The sequence below is a fragment of the Protopterus annectens genome, chromosome 2.part0 (genome assembly GCF_019279795.1).
Source record: "Protopterus annectens isolate FY-2018-M chromosome 2.part0, PAN1.0, whole genome shotgun sequence".
Taxonomy (NCBI): domain Eukaryota; kingdom Metazoa; phylum Chordata; order Ceratodontiformes; family Protopteridae; genus Protopterus; species Protopterus annectens.
This window is the reverse complement of record NC_056728.1, coordinates 1,126,387,279-1,126,404,250: the sequence shown is the minus strand read 5'-3', so window position 1 is coordinate 1,126,404,250 and position 16,972 is coordinate 1,126,387,279. Positions and strand designations below refer to the sequence as shown.

General features: G+C 40.9%; 1 protein-coding gene across 1 annotated transcript in view; it reads left to right on the top strand.

Annotated features, from left to right (window-relative positions):
* Positions 1 to 16,972, top strand: part of LOC122793371 (probable E3 ubiquitin-protein ligase HERC6) — a 962,939-nt gene that overhangs the window by 349,811 nt on the left and 596,156 nt on the right. Inside the window, exon 13 of the mRNA XM_044061322.1 lies at positions 11,891 to 12,045. Within this exon, the coding sequence (XP_043917257.1) occupies positions 11,891 to 12,045 (155 nt within the window). The remainder of the gene's footprint in view (positions 1 to 11,890; positions 12,046 to 16,972) is intronic.

The window sequence follows — 16,972 nt, the reverse complement described above, 5'->3', positions numbered from 1 at the left end:
CCTCACTGATAAATCCTTTAAAGCCAAGATAGTGTCCTTCACTATACAACCAACCTCCACTCCCTCATGTGTACCACAAGGTTCAATATTGTCCCTCGGTCATTCTCCACTTTTGTAAACCTCCTTCATGTACAAATCCTTTTATATGCTGATGACATGGTTATCTGTAGATCTTACCATAATCCAAACTTCATTCAGAACCCAAACGTATGGCTTTGTTCCAAAAAACTACTGATCATTTCCTAAAAAGGTTAAGTAGGTGCTGTTTCATACTAAGAAGAGACTTGATAAAATCCTTACCCCACTCCATATATAAGATCTAGACAACAACCTCATTGTATCCAACACTTCATTCAGATACCTATGCATCTGTTTCAACATATCCCTCACATTTCAAGACCACATTCACAGTGTGAGAGGCAAAGTTGACTACCTGCTGTTTTGTGGCCACATGATATCCTTATTCCTTTCACAGCCTAATAGAGCTGCTATAGGGAAATAGGTATTGCTTGTTCAACTTTAATTTGACCTGCCTCTATTTGCCACCATTTTAAAGAGAAACACTTCAGTGTACAAACTTTATCTAGCAATAACATCACAGCTAAACCCCCTACATAGTTGAAAAGGCTAAATGGCTTACTATTAAAGGCACAGCCAACCTCCTTACTTCCCTTCTTTTATACTCCTACACCAAGACACTACTTCCTCACTCGCAGTAAGACTAATCACATCCAATCAAAGCTATAAGCTTAGAAGCCAAGTTTCCATTTGCCCATTTTTTCTAACTCCGACTATAAAACTTCATTCCACTGGCCACAGCTTCTATGTTCTTACCGCCAAACTCTGCTAGTCACTACCTCCCCACCTTACTGATTCCACACATTACAAACATTCCTAACCTAAATTAAAACATTACTACTTTGAAGAATTCAAATAGAAATGTCAAAATACTGGCCATATCCCCTAGCTCCTTATCCCTCTTAGTGCTGTATTTCCAGGTCACTAATTTCACTGTTACTCTGAACAGTTTGCTACCGTCTCAGTTCTTCCTTATGCTACCTCCACTCCTAGTTTCTACTATCATTTCACCAACTCTGTTATTTACTACATGTTCTTCACCATTCTGTTACATGCACCATCTACCACCTCACTTGTTTTCAAAAGTATGCATGAATCTGCCAGTCCACATTTACACAACCTCCTTCACTACGGCTTTCCTCCTTACCTTAGTTGTAAATTAGATTTTCCAAGCCCCTACTTCTTTTATGGTACATCTCTACTCCATATCACTGTTTGTTGCAACTATTACTTGCAAATATGCATATTTTCCTGTGCTAGTTATGCTTCTTTTTGTTTTAATGACTGTTCTGCACATTACAATTCTCCCAGTTTGTTGTTAATACTACATTCTTACTATGTTTGCAAACCAGGCAGAGCCTTAAATTGGGCAGTTTTGATCAATGCTCTACTAAAGAAAAAAATGAATAAAAAAGAATAAAGTTCACATGTACAGGATATGAAATGGGATGAAGTAACAGCTAGATAGATTGAAGCAAAGTTAAGAAAAGCTCCTAACTGGAAAACCTCAGGCCCAGATGCAATACCTAATGTCTGACTAAAAGTATTAACATCCTTACCATGAGTAAGAACAATTTATATGCGCACCCCGAACAGACTGCAAACTGTTTAACAACAGGAAGAACAATACTCCTACTTAAGTGCAAACCTGCAAATTTTCCTAAAAAACTGTAGACCAATAACTTGCCTTCTGATGAAGTATAAACTATACACAGAAATTGATGCTGACAGTTTCATTTCGAAGAAAACCATTCATGGAAATAGAACAAAAGAGTAACAAAAAGTCATATGGAACAAAGGATCATTTGTTGTTAAATAAAGCCATAATGGAGAACTGTAAAAAGGGGAATAATCTAAGTATGGTATGGATAGACTACAAAAAAGCATTTGACAGTATCCCACATTCACAGATAAGAGTGCTTAAAAATGTATGATACACCCTACCCTGATCAGTTACATTACAGCAACCATGAAAAAGTGGGACACCACTTTGCAGTTAAGCCATAATAAAGGACAAATTATTATTCCAGGGATAAAAATTCAAAGGGGGCTATTCCAGGGTGACTCTGTCACTGCCACTGTCTTGCCTTTAACCCATTACTCTGTCTACTTAACAGATTATGTCATGGCTGCAATTTAGATCCCAGAAAACAAGAAAGAGTAAAGGCTTCTCATCTTCTTTTAGTGGATGATTTAAAACTGTATTGCTCATCACATGAGGAACTGAAATCACAACTGTACGTAGTCAGATTTTTTCCAGATGATAGAAGAATGTCATTTGGTCTTGATAAATGTGCAAATGCAACCTTTAAAGCAGGAAAGCTGCAACACCAAGAAAACATCAGCCTAGGATAGGAATGTGATACAACAACTTGAGCTAGAGAGAGTGTGTAAATGTTTGAGAATTGATGAAGGATCAACAATAAACCATGTACAAATAGGTTCATAGGTAGATACTAGGCTATCTGCCCAAAGGCATTTATAAGCCTAGCCGGAATGTATTTGCTTTCGCCGCCCCCTTAGATTAGTTCCCTGTGCCTCTGTCCAGCAGAGCCACTGAAGTGATCCCAGGGGTAAACTTTGTTTCCCATCCACTCGTCAAGGTTTCTCTTGTAGTGTTCATGAGGAGCCCTGCCTAATATAGATTGAAATCTTGTTCCAGAGCATGGGAAGTTTCTGGGACAGGAATCTATCCCTCCAGCGCGTCCTGTTTATTGTTGTGGTGAGGTTTAGATCCCTGAAGTGTGTGGCTCCAGGGGATATGGTTTTCTTTAGGTGGAGCATGTCCATCAATTCTGGGTTGGACATGGCCTTGTATGTCAGGCAGAGATCACCTCTGAGTAGGTGGTATGCAACAGAGTACAGCTGGAGTTTCTTCACTCGAGTTGCATAGGACATCTGTTTGAGGCCAGTGATCCTCTTGGTGAGGTACTTCTCTGGTCTTTCCAACTGTTGCAGGTGTCTTGTAAGATGCATCCTAAATGGGGCATTGTACTCTATGATGGGTCTGATGGGTGATGCCTAGATGGGCACAATAACCTCGTTTGATCTGGATGCAAACCCTTTTGTGATTAGGTGGGCCACATAGAAGGATTTTCTTGGGTCCCCAGATCGCTTATTGCATCTTCTGTAGTTAGGGGGCTACCACCTATGGGTTGTTTGTGGGTACTTTATTTTTTCCAAAGGGGATGACTATCCACTTTTTGGCATTTAGCTTGAGGCCATGGTTTTGACACCAGGCATCTGTCTCAGTGAGATCCTTTTGGAGGATGTCTGTGTCAGCTGAAGAGTCAATTATAGCCCCTAGTTTACAGTCGTCTGCGAACTTGGTCAGACATTGTCCTCCTGTGCTTGCCTGTACCTCTGAGAAGTATATGCTGAACAGGAGGGGTCCTAGGACTGAGCCCTGGGTAATGCCACTTGTAATCAGTTTAGAGCAGACCTAGCTCCCGCAACTCTTACCATGTGGGTTCTGTCCATGAGCCAGTTGGCAACCCATCTCGTGATGTAGGGGTTTGTTCAGGCTGGTGAGCTTGTCTATAATACCAGAGTGGGGAATGGTGTTGAAGGCCTTTGCAAGTTGTAGGTAGGTTGTGTGGACCACCTTTCCCCCGTCTATAGCCTTGGTAACTGTCTCGAAGTCCACCAGGTTTAGGAGGCATGATCTGCCCTTAAAGTTGAACAGGGTAGGGTCCAGTGTTTGGAGGTTCCCAATGTCCCTGTTAATGAGATCCATGATGATGCGCTCCATAGCCTTGCAGACCAAGCCAGTTAGGCTTATAGGGTTATAGTTCCTGGGGTCTGTTGTGGCTCCACTTTTGTGGAGCGGAATAACTGTTGCTGTGCACCACTCTATGAGCACGTAGCCTGTGGAGAGGCTGAGTTTGAACAGTGTGTTTAGGTGAGGGGTTAGTTTATCTTTGAGCTCGTGTAGGATGCAGCCTGGGACACCATCCAGTCCCATTGATGCTGTGTTTTTGGCTTTGGAGAGGGTTGTTTTAACCTGAGTGTATGTGATTTCAGGAGCACTACATTCTTCTGGTATGGTTATGGGCCCTTTTGGGGGTGAGAGGGGGGGTGAAGTTTGCACTGAACCTGTCTGCCAGGATTGTGGCGATATCGGTCGGTTCAGTGTATTTTGTGCTATTCTGCACTAACTCTGAGAAGATCCGAGAATTGCCACTTAGATTCTTGACATAGCTAAATAATGCCTTGTGGTTGTCTTTGGATTCCTTGGCAATTTTTCTTTCAAAGTTAGCCTTGGATGATTTTATGAGGGATCGTAGTTTCTTGCTGATACTGATCAGGGATGTCTTCCCTTCTTGGGATTTTACTATTTTCTGTACTAGTTTCCTCCTATTGTTTAGCTTGTTTATGACAGGGGTCCACCAGACTGGTTTCCTTTTCTTGGAGGACTGAGTCTTGGTTTTGCTTGGGATAGCACGATCCATGCATTCTTGTAGGTGCCCGTAGACTGCATTAGTAAAGGATTTTGCAGCTTGGGCAGTGTTATCCTTTAGCAAGGGGGATTTGAAACTTTAGACCTCGGTCTTAAGTAGCGTGAAGTTTGCTTTTGAAACGTTTTTCATAGTGGTTTCTTTGACCGGGGGTGGGGGCAGAATGTGGATATCCAGAGAGATTAGTTTATGGTCAGATCTAACCAGCAAGGGGTTGACCTCCGGTGTGGAACACCAGTCACCCATGTTAGGGATGACCAGGTCCAATATGTTGTCACCTCTGGTGGGGGTGTTGATCAGTTGATCCAGGGCGTTTGAGTTTATAAGTTCTAGGAAATGTTGGGCAAGAGAGTTGGTACTTCAGTATTTCTCCCAGTTAATATTTGGGTAATTGAAATCACCCAATATCAGGGTGCTTGGTAGGACCTTTGTTTCCCAGTATTTCCAGAAATGCAGACTGGGGGTCCTGGAACATGGTGGGTAATCTGTAGCAAGCTACAGTTTGAATTGCAGTTCTACCCATTGTTAGTTGCACGTGGATGATCTCTGAAGCATCATGCTGTGCCACTAACCTAGAGGTGAGGGTATCCTTAATGAATATGGATATGCCCCCGCCTTTTGTATTTCAGTCTGGGTTTTGCGGCCGAAATGTATGGTATGAGTTGTAGCCTCGTAGTGCTGGGGTGCTCTCTGGAGCCTTAAACCAGGTTTCTGTTACTGCACATATATCAATTTTCTCCATACTGAGAATAAAACTTAGTAAGGAATATCTTAGACTAAAATTAATACTGAAAACAGCTCTGACATCTAGGAAAAAGCCCAAGCGATAAACTGATTTGCTCTTCATGTACTAACATACAGTTTTGGAGTGATTGACTGGCCCCAAAAGGTGTTGGATTGGCTTGGCAGGCAAACAAGGAGGATTCTTTGTTTATCAAATGATTTATAAAAACAGTATAAACCAAGACTATATATTCCCTGCTCTGAAGGAGGTATGGACCGCCTTGAAATTGATTATATGTATAGATCTGCAGTCATAGGACTGCATATATATCTACTGACCTCACAAGATGCAAATCTAGTGAAAGTTTTAGAACATAAGGAGGAGAATAAGTCAAAGAATGTACATGGTTTATAAAGTCCCTTGACCATGTGGGAGAAACAGACAAATGAAGGTTTTGTAAAACCGAATTGAAAACAGTAGGACATTTTTGGCTGTGATATATTAATGGCAGAAGGACTGTATACTGAAAGCATAATAATGTGACAAGGCGGTTGCAGTGGGGATTGTGTAAATATTATAAAACTGAAGTAGCTGAAAAAATTGGAAAAGTCACAGATTTATTGAAAATGGTTAAGTTTGTATCGCATATGATCACCCATTACCAGCAGTTCAAAAAGTAGATGTGAGAGAAAAACAGATAATGGTAGTCCATGAAAAGAAGACAAAAGTAGCATTGATCATTGAAATTGCTATACCTACTGACTGCAGTGTCTTGCATACAAAGATACACAAAGTCATAAAGTATCAGGATTTGCAGACAGAAACGAGGTTAATGTGGAAAGAGGATACCCAGACAGTTCCAACAGTAGGAGCAACAGGTCTTGTAAAAGAATTTACCGTCATACTGGTACATTGTTACTAATACATGTAACTCTGTACCCATTGCAGGAGTTATTAGTGGGCACAACCCACAAACATCAAAGATTTAAATAATTTTAGTTTTATGAACTTTAATCATACTTTGACTTGGGTATGGAAGCCTTTTTGCGTCAGAGGAAGCCTTCTAACTTATCGGTGGGAGTGGTAAGCACTAGGTAGCCTACCTACCACAAGAGGAGTGGTGTCTGGCCCAGAAATTGTCATTTATTGGCCGTTTGGGCACTTTTTCCATCTCTTTCAATTTTTTGGTTTAAAAGCCCATGTTTGCGCGTGTTTTCCACCTTTCCTGTAACTAGTCTAGTCCAGATACAGATCTCGTGTATCCAGGACTGTTTGTAGTTTGAGTGGTGCCAAAAGGTCTGCTCTTCAAATTTTCCCTTATATCTGCTAGTTCTCTCCTCTCCTGCACTTTTACTAGCTTATTAGTCTAGCACTTTACCAGACATCTTGTAGCAATTATTGTAGCACACAAAAGTGCTACCAGCACTAAACATTCAACAAGGAAACCGCTCCAGTACTTATTATTAATGCCCACCCCTCCAGGAAAATATCTAAAGATCAGTTCCCTGTGCTTTCTCCCATTAATCTGGTGAACTTGGGCATCCTGAGGTAATGTAGCAACTGCCTCATGTAGACTGACAACCCTCTCCTCTTACCTCCCAACACTCAAACTTGCGAGAGATGCACTTATATATCCAAATTAGAAGCCACACACTCTCCAGCCAAGACTGGAATAGCTGGCTAAGAGGAGAAGGTCAACACTGGCACCACACCACATGGAACACACAGCCCTCCAGAACACACACCAGTGCTGCCTTCACATAAAAACACAAACCACACACCCACCTTCATGGAGGCTCTCAATAAAAATCTACCCAAACAGCAGAGACCTCCAAGGCATGAATGCACTCAACTACCACAACACAACACTAATCACGAGACACACAACTCTCCTAAACCGTGTGCCACTCAACCAACGCCCCTAAGGCAAAACAGCATGCCCAACATGCAAGTCATAGGTGACTCGATAGTGAGGCACACTGATGTCCCACTCACTAGGTTGAATAAGGAGAAAGTAACAGTCAGCTGCCTGTCGGGTGCCAGGATCCCCCACATAATGCACGCACTCAGGTCCCTCAACAACAGGTACAAATATGATTCTGTTGTACATGTGGGTGTGAATGACCTGAGATGTACCTCCCTGGACTAATGAAGAGACATGGAGGAGCTCTCGTATTATGTAGCCCAGGTGGGTATGACCCTAGCCCTGAGCAGCCTCCTACCATCACCCAGAATGACACCACAGTACAAGCAGAAAATGATTGATTTCAACAATTCTGGTGTCATTCTAAGGGGATCCAGTATCTGTCTGCCTGGGATAACATGATTGACAGACCTCGATGCTTTGCCAGAGACCGCCTGCATCTGTCACCCCTGGCCTTCGGGATACAGGCCAAGGCTCTTGCCACCCCTATAGTGCCTTTTTTAGGTGGTGTTCCAAAGACCAAATTACCACTGTAACAGCTACAAACAAATTCAATCTGAGGGTCATGCTGCTCAGTGCTAGAAGTCTAAATCTCAAAATGCACTTGCTCAAAGCACTCCTTAAAATGGAGAACATCGACATTTATGCTGTAATAGAGACCTAGTTCAAAGCAGCAGAAAGCACCCCTGCACTACCAGGCTATAACTAATTCCACACCTTTTGGCCCCAGAACTTGCTCCAAAGGTGGTGATGTTTCCATATTCATAAAGGATGCACACAACTCCAGACTGGTAGCCCAACATAACGCATCAGAGATACTTCAGGTGCAGCTAACATTGGGTAAGACAGTGATTCAGGTCATCATCTGCTACAAGTCCCCAACCATGTCCAAAGACTCACTCTCCACATTCCTAAGAACCCTGGAGAATATTAGGGTCCAACCTAACACACTCATACTGGGCGGTTTCAACTATCCCTCCATTAACTGGGAAAACTACTCCTGCACCAATATAATTGCCCAACGTTTCTTGAAATTCATTAATTCCAGTGCCCTGGACCAGCTCATTCTTACCCCCACTAAAAGTAGCAGCATCCTTGACATGGTCATTAATAACATTGGATTGCTCTACACCAGTAGTCAACTCCTACCTGGTTAAATCTGACCACAAACTAATCACCTTGTAAATCCACATCCCTCCCAACCCCCTCTGTAAAGGTAACCACCATGAAAAACTTCTCCAAAGCTAACTTTGGGCTCCTAAAATAGAGGTGGCTAACTTCATGGCACCCATGCAAATGGAGAATAGTTGCATGACCGCCAAATCATACACCAATGCACTGTACGAACATGTACACAAATGCATGGATCTCGCCATACCCAGTAGAACCAAGACACTGTCCTCCAAAAAAAGGAAGCCAATCTGGTGGTCCCATGCCATAAACAAACTCTACATTAGAAGGAGGAAACTGATGCGATTAAGGTGAAGTCCCAAGACTGGAAAAACACCCTTATCATCCTCAACAAAAAGTTGAGATCCCTCATCAAATCCTCTAAAGCTAGCTATGAAAACAGAATTGCAGCAGATGGTAGAGACAACCACAAGGCCTTCTATAGTTATGTAAAGAATGTCCATGGCAATACCCATATCTGCTCTGAGCTACTGCACAATGGTACCTCCTATACCAAGCCAACATATATTGCCAATATACAAGCCGACAGATTCAGTGCCAAATTTACCCCCCTCTCCCCCACCAAAGGACTAATCACAATACCAGTAGATTGCCAGGCACCCAGTATTACTGCTGCACAGGTTAAAACAGCACTCTTCAAGGCCAAGAATACAGCTTCTGTGGGACCTGACAATATCCCTGTCTGTGTTCTACATGAATTACAAAGTGAACTGGCACTACACCTGTGTGACCTGTTCAATCACAGCTTCACCTCAGGCTTTGTCCCTACTGAATGGCGCACTGCTACAGTCATCCTTCTCCACAGAGGAGGAGCGACTACAGACCCTGGGAACTAGCTCCCCATTAGCCTGACAAGTGTGATATGCAAAGCTATGGAACACATCATCATGGACCCTAATAAACAAGGATATGGGGAATCTCCAAACTCTGGATCCCACACAGTTTGGTTTTGTGAAGGGTAGATCAAGCCTGCTGAAACTCACTCAGGAATCATAGAAAAACTAACTAAGCTAGGCATCAACCCCTATATCACTGGGGGGGGGGGTGGTTGTAGACTTTCTCACAGATAGAACCCACAGTGTGAAAGTTGCTGACTCCAATTCAGACTGCCGACCTGCCATGAGTCGAGTCCCACAGGGTTCGGTCCTGGGTCCTCTCCTGTATGGTATCTACTTCTATGAAGTCCAGGCCAACATGAAGGGACTCTGGCTGACAAAGTTTGCAGATGATTGCAAGTTGGGAGCTATTAACTCCCCAAGTGATGTTGACATCTTACAGAAAGGCCTCACTGAGATAAACTGGTGTCAGAACCATGGCCTTAAGCCCAATGCCAAAAAATGTCATCATCCCCTTTGAGAAAAACCTGGTTCCCATGAATTGCCACATCGATGGTAGTCCACTGAACACAGAAGGAGTTATAAGAGATCTGGGAACACAGGTTGACGGCAACCTCTCTTTTGACCACCACATTACCACTGTGGTCAGAAAGTCCTTCTATGTGGCACATCTCATTACTAAGGGTTTTGCATCCAGGAAGAAAGAGGTCATTGTCTCGCTCTACTCCTCCCTCATTAGGCCAGTCATGGAGTACAATGCCCCATTTGGCATGTACCTCACTAGACACCTGCAACAACTGCAGAGGCCACAAAAGTACCTCACAAAGAGGATCCTAGGCCTTAAACACTTTTCCTATATGGACAGGCTCAAAAAACTTCAACTATTCTCTGTCTCATATCACCTACTTGGAGGCGATCTCTGCTTGACTTACAAATACATGTCTGACCCAGCTCTGTTAGAAATGCTACATCTAAAGAAATCCCAATCCCTCCATACAACATGGTCCAGAGACCTCAACCTCATTACCACAATCAACAGAACAAGCTGGAGGGACAGGTTCATAACCCAGAGACTGCCCATGCAATGGAATAGACTGCCCATACATGTCAAACAGAACACCTCACTAGCCCTTTTCAAGAGCAATCTTGATGAGTGGATGGGAAATAGAAAATTCACCCTAGGATCATTCCAGTGGCTCGACTCTACAGAGACACTGGGAACTAAGGTTGGGTGGCACAATGCCAGGGCGATCCTATGGTCTAGGCTTGTAAAGACTCCAGGGCTATTAGCCTAGTACACACCTATGAGCCTATGAATCTATTCCCGTCATGGTATTAGAAACCCAAAAGACTTGGAGAAATTAGAAAAAAAAAAAGAGAGAGAAAAACATATTAACATTTTTTCATTTACATGCATTATACATCACATATACATTTTCTTTCTTTTTAACAATTATTCAGTCTAAAATTAAATACACTGATCAAGTCCTGCCTTCTATTAAACTCACCCTCCTAAACATTATTCTGCATGTATTGTTCCCATAAATTCAATTTATTTTTATGTAATGTGCTCCTTTCCTTCTCTCAAAATTCCACCTCCAGTTATTTTTTTTCTTTTGCAGTATTCATTACACCAATTACAGTTGGTTTTGATTTTGATTTCCATTTTATAGTAATTCCTTTTTTGGCAGCCAATAGCATTAAACGTAGTAAGGCCTTATGTCTAGATGATGCAGAACCTGTATCCCAACTCAAAAGGATAATTTCCTTAATTACAACTATTTGTTCCCCAAACCTTACTAAGAGAGTACTTAGTAATTTTTAGTCTACTAGCTTATTACACTCTCAAAATGCATGTTCTCATTAACATACTCTCCCATCACCCCTTCAGCAAGTACTAGCTACTTGAGAAGAAATTCTCTCAAGTCTTTTGGGGGTATAAAAGTACCTATGCAAACACTTCTAAGCAAAAAACTGTGTTGCATACTTGGGAGCCATGCTGATGTCCTCCTATTGTTCCTTTGTAAATTATCTTTACACTCTTTCTCTCTCCAATATTTTCTAACTTCTAATTGATTATAGCTATCAGACAATGTGATATATGCCCTATTACCTTTTTTTAGCAGTCTCTAACCTACAGTCCAGACTTCTGCTTGGCCTCATTCCAGTTTGTTGCATTTATTTCTCTAGATATTTGTTGCCTATAACATTATTCTTTTTCCAGTTTTCTCCAGAAAATTCCAACCCCATCTTGTCTTTATAGCCCTACTTACAGTCTATTCTTTTGGCAAAATCTCCTTTCTCTTATTGGCTTGCCTCTTAGAATACGTTTTGCTAATTTATGAATAGTTATTTATTAGCATAAATGATAAATTATGAAAATGCACATTGTACTTTTGCATTGCAAGGTGGAAAATAAAGAATAGTTCTCAGTATTGCATCAGCAGTAATTTATTACCGATTGTTTCTACTACATGTATAACTATTATCTGAAAGATGTTTTGGTAGTGTATAGAAACTCAAGGAGACTTCGGTTTTAAGCACTGTTCTAAATTTAAATTTATTATCCTTGAATTTGTACAAGTGACTCCAGTTCTGATATGTCTCTATTTTTATATACCCAAGTAGATGTAAGAAATGTCTCATTACAATTTGTTTACTTTCTGTGCTCTTTTATTAGCTAAAGCGTGGTCTTCACTGCCACCATCATCTCTGAATAAGCAGGTGATGATGTTTAAACAGACAGTAGTAGATCTTATGCAAACATGGCACTCCACTCCACAGCAAAACAATGATATGAAAACTTTATTACGTGTGCTCAAACTACTTTACAAGGTCAGTATACAATTTTATTATTTCCAAATCTAGTAAGAACATTTCTGTTGAAAAAAATGACTAGTTCCATGCAGAGAATATAATCAGAAAAGGGCATAGTTCAGTCTTCAGACAGCTCTTCTGTATTTTGTTGCATCTGCCAGGGTGGCCATAATTTCTGTCCCTTTATTGCTTATTCATGCTGTAAATAGTTCATTCCAGCTGGCAGTTCCATTTGCAGTAGATGTGTATAAGAAAGACCAAACAGTATTTAGGAAACTGGCATAAACATGACACAATAGAAAAGAAGTTTCCTAGAGCTACCCTTAAGGCATTAAAATGTGCATAACTAAAGTGCATTATGGGTAAGACTGAGCTAGAAAATAGTCATCATACCTCTAAACCTCTTAGTGCAAGAAGGCTGGACAAAGCCTAAAATAATGGGGGGGACAAAGGCCCAAAAATAGGGACAGATTTTAAATGTTACTCTCATAAACTTACAATAGAATTTGTGTTGGCATACATTTTTGAAGGATACGAGGTATGAAACCAGTGTGATACTCAAATATGTCATTATTTAGCAACTTCACCCCTCAGTGATTTGCCAGAATACCACAAACTTGATGAACAGACCAAAAATATGAGGCAAAAATCTGGACATTTTGTGAAAATCAGGACAGTTGAGAGGAATGATGGTAATTTTTGGCTAACACTAAAGACATGCATTGGGTAATATGGTATTATAACCTATATAGCTAAGACCGATCAGTTTCTAAGAAGCTTCATCCTGTAGATGGAGTTTGATTCCCTTTGCTTATTGAGTGACTCTGAGCAAGTTTCTTAATCAGGCAGTGAACCTTGGTCACCCTGGATCAGAGTTGTGGCCTAGCGAGTTTACTTGGTTAATAAATAAAAGAAAAAAAATCTAGCTTAAATAAACAGTATTGCATCTGTTACACTGGATATGGTATAAAAAGATGCAATGAAAATAAGGGAAGATGGGAAGCAAATAAGGGTTGTAAAGGTTCATAGGTGTGTACCAGGCTAATGGCCCTGGAGCCTTTACAAGCCTAGTCCATAGAAGTGCCCTGGCATTGTGCCGCCTGTCGTTAGTTCCCAGTGCCTGTATCAAGTACAGCCACTAGAGTGATCCCCGGGGTGAACTTTGTATTACCCATCCACTCATCAAGATTTCTCTTGAAGAGGGACAGTGAGGTGCTCTGCTTGGCATGCATGGGAAGTCCATTCCAGAGCATGGGGAGTCTCTGAGTTATGAACCCGTCCCTCCAGCATGTTCTGTTGATTCTGGCAATGAGGTTGAGGTCTCTGGAGCATGTAGTGGTGGAGGGACTGGGATTTCTTTAGATGTAACATTTCTAACAGAGCTGGGTGTTGTAAGCCAAGCAGAAATTGCCTCTTAGATGATGTGAAACAGAGAATAGCTGGAGTTTTTTTAGTCTGACTGTGTAGGACATGTGTTTAAGACCTAGGATCCTCTTTGTGAGGTACTTTTGTGGACTTTCCAGCTGTTGCATGTGTCTAGTGAGGTACATACCAAATGGGGCATTATACTCTATGACTGGCTTAATGAGGGAAGAGTAGAGAGAGATGATGGCCTTTCTTCCTGGATGCAAAACCTTGGTAATGAGATGTGCCACATAGAAGGACTTTCTGACCACAGTGGCAATGTGGTGGTCAAAGGAGAGGTCGCTGTCAACCTGTGTCCCAGATCTCTTATAATGCCTTCAGTGTTCAGTGGGCTCCCATTGATGTGGTAATTAGTGGGAACTGAGTTTTTCCCAAAGGGGATGATGACACATTTTTTGGCATTAAGCTTAAGGCCATGGTTTTGACAACAGTCAGTGAAGCCTTTCTGTAGGATGTCTACATCACTTGGGGAGTTAATAATGGCTCCCAGCTGAAGAAATGTAAAATCTAAATTGGATCTCCCAGACCCTGAGTGCTGTGTGCTGGTGTCATCAATATGCCAACTTTTTCATGTTTACATATTGTCTCACCTAGAGGTTACCTGAATTTACTACTTGCTTATGGTAACGTAAGTGAAATAAGAATACGAGGAAGGGAGAAGGTGTGGCATTCATGGAGAGGCGGGGTGGGGAGTGAAACCTGTTTGTGGAAATGCTTTTCACACAGTGCAGGAGTGAGAATGAAAGCGTATTCTGTACAAATAGTGCAATGAATCTTATCAGATGTTTTTTAACCCTCTCCTTCCAAATTTAATGTTAGTATCTGGTTACTTGGAATCCCGTTCTCTGAACTGTAACTCTGCAATGAGTAAACTGTTTGACCTAGTCAAACAATACTTATTTGCTTATAGTTTTTTCTGAAAGTGGGAAGTTAGAAATATTAACCAGTACTTGCATATTTATGAAACTAAATTAAGGAGGCTATAATAGGGAATCTGGTTGGGGTGGCATAGTGGTACAGCAGATAGCATTGTCTCATCACAGCAAAGAGGTTCCCTGGTTTGATTCTTGACTGGGGTGCTTTCTGTGTGGAGTCTGCATGTCCTCCCTGTGTTTATGTGGGTTTACTCCAAGTGCCATTTGCAAGACATGCAGTAGATGCATTTAACACACTAAATTGGCCATAGATATGAGTGTTCTTGTGAATGCGGTGTGGAAGAACTACTGCAGCACGGCTAGCCACCCGGCAGTGTAAACCTTGGCTCCAGATGATTGTCACTATTGAAGTAACACCCTGACCCCATGTGCAAAAAAAGAATAGAATAAAGTGGTTGTGGATGGATGGATAATAGGGAGTCTGCTTGTAGTAAACAAGTAGATTTTTTTAGAATACTTTTATATACTGTTGAGATACCCCAATTGTCTGCTTGGTTTGTTTATATATTTGTTAATGTGGCTGTTTTTTTCATAATTGTCTTTTGTAATTCATAAATTTTGTTTGGGTACACAGATGCTGTAGATATTTAAGTGCATGTGTTATGACCTATGCACAAGACTGTGGTGCATCTGTGTATTGTACACTGGATCTTCTCAAAACTGAGCACTTATATGACGTGTATAGAATATATTTTTAGCAGTCATGCCATGATGGTGTACTGCCACTGTCATTTGCTTTCTTTTCTTAAATGTAATTCCTTTGATGCACTATGGCGGTAGGACATGTAAGAATAGTGCCCCAGACTCCAGGACTACTCATCAAACTTTTCTTCAAGCTCCTTTTAGGTCTACTGTTTTTGGCTTTCTTGGCCCCATTGTGAAATGCTACTCTGTCTTAGTTCTTTCTCATTAAGAAGATTTTATCATTGAAGGAGGACTGAATTCCAGATTTTTTTTGGCAATATTTTTTCAACAGATGTTTCTAATTTGTGTTTTTCTTTTGGGATTTATTTTTTGCCACTAAAGGCACTGGAAGGCATTTCAGTCGGTTTTACCATTTTTGTTTTATACCTAGAAAGCCTGTTGTTTTTGGTGTGGGCTTCTAATCCAGGTTATATGCCCTTGTGGCAGGCATACCCTGGCAGCAGGTAACCACCTTCTCTGACATTTGGGGCTTGATCATCACATTGTCTCCTTCCTTATATATATATATATATATATATATATATATATATATATATATATATATATATATATGAGAGTTGGGGTGGCTGTTCATAAACTCTGTAAGCAGTATCCCCTAGACTTTTTCTTACTAAAAAAGGAAGCCTGTTTTGCCATAATCTTCTCAATCAGGGTCAAGTTATAGTTTGGCTGAAGCAGAGGAGATTTGAGGAGGTAAGTAATAAGAGTAAGAGAGAAAGTGGAAGTATAGAGGTTACAGATGTAAAAATAAAAGGCTGAGAACAGCAAAGATTTTTAAAATCATTTAAAAGTCATGTTTCATGCTCAACAATCCCCTGATGCCTTAAATACTGCCAGGCCTAATGCCAGAGGCTTGATGCCAGCACCTTTGTCTCTTACATTTTCTTAATAGCCAATTGCTAGGCCTCTTACTGGTACCTGTGGAATATATGGCTTTAATGATAACATGCTAGCTGTCAGCCATCTGGTACACTACACAGTTCTTTTAGAGAGTTTTGGCATGAATATATACACCACTGATGCTTGAAACAGCCTTTGTGTGCTTCTGCACTTTTTATTATTCATCCTAATGTGGCACGGTGTGTATTCCGTATAGGTATTTAGCTTTAATGCTAATGAGATAGCTACAGTGATTAGCATGTAATGTTAAGTACTCTTGTTTCTATAGATATCACTTGGAATGTGGCCGTCATGATTATAGGTTCGATCACATCTCCTAGTTCTGTGCTGTTAAGCCTTTGGACATGATATGGTATTGGAGACAGGGTGAAATATTTGCCAGAAATTAAGACAAAACATTTGGAAAAATTAACAAATATATCTTTTTTTTTTTTTTTTTATCAAGGTTTTCTATGTTTGTAGCTATACATGTAGAATTCTTAGTGGTTATATGGCTCATGTGCACCCTCCAGAAAGTTTTTCACTAGAAAGAGAATAATGTGCTGCCTTCCTTCGTGTTGCTAGGGAAGAACCCTCAATAATTAATTATTTTGTCTTTCTAGATGGGAAAGACAAAATAACAGCACCTAGAGAAACATTCAGCAATTACTTGCAGCTCAGGAAAATGTAATTTCTTAGACATATGTTCCTTATAACAGTAGATAAACCTTCAGATACTATAGATGTATATGGTACAGAGCTAAAGAACAGAGCCACAGAGTGTGAATTTGATGAGGTGAATGAGTCTCTACTAAGAGACTGAGACGTTTATTGTACAATAATGAAAAGGTTTCAAGTAAAGTTCTGCACCATTTACTTAGGAGTCATGAGAATAATGCTTTTACTCTAAGGTCCCCTTTTGGAATTACTGCTGGAGAAAAAAAAATCTTTAATAAAATTGTACCACCTTATTGGAACCACCTACTCAAAAAACTTGAGGA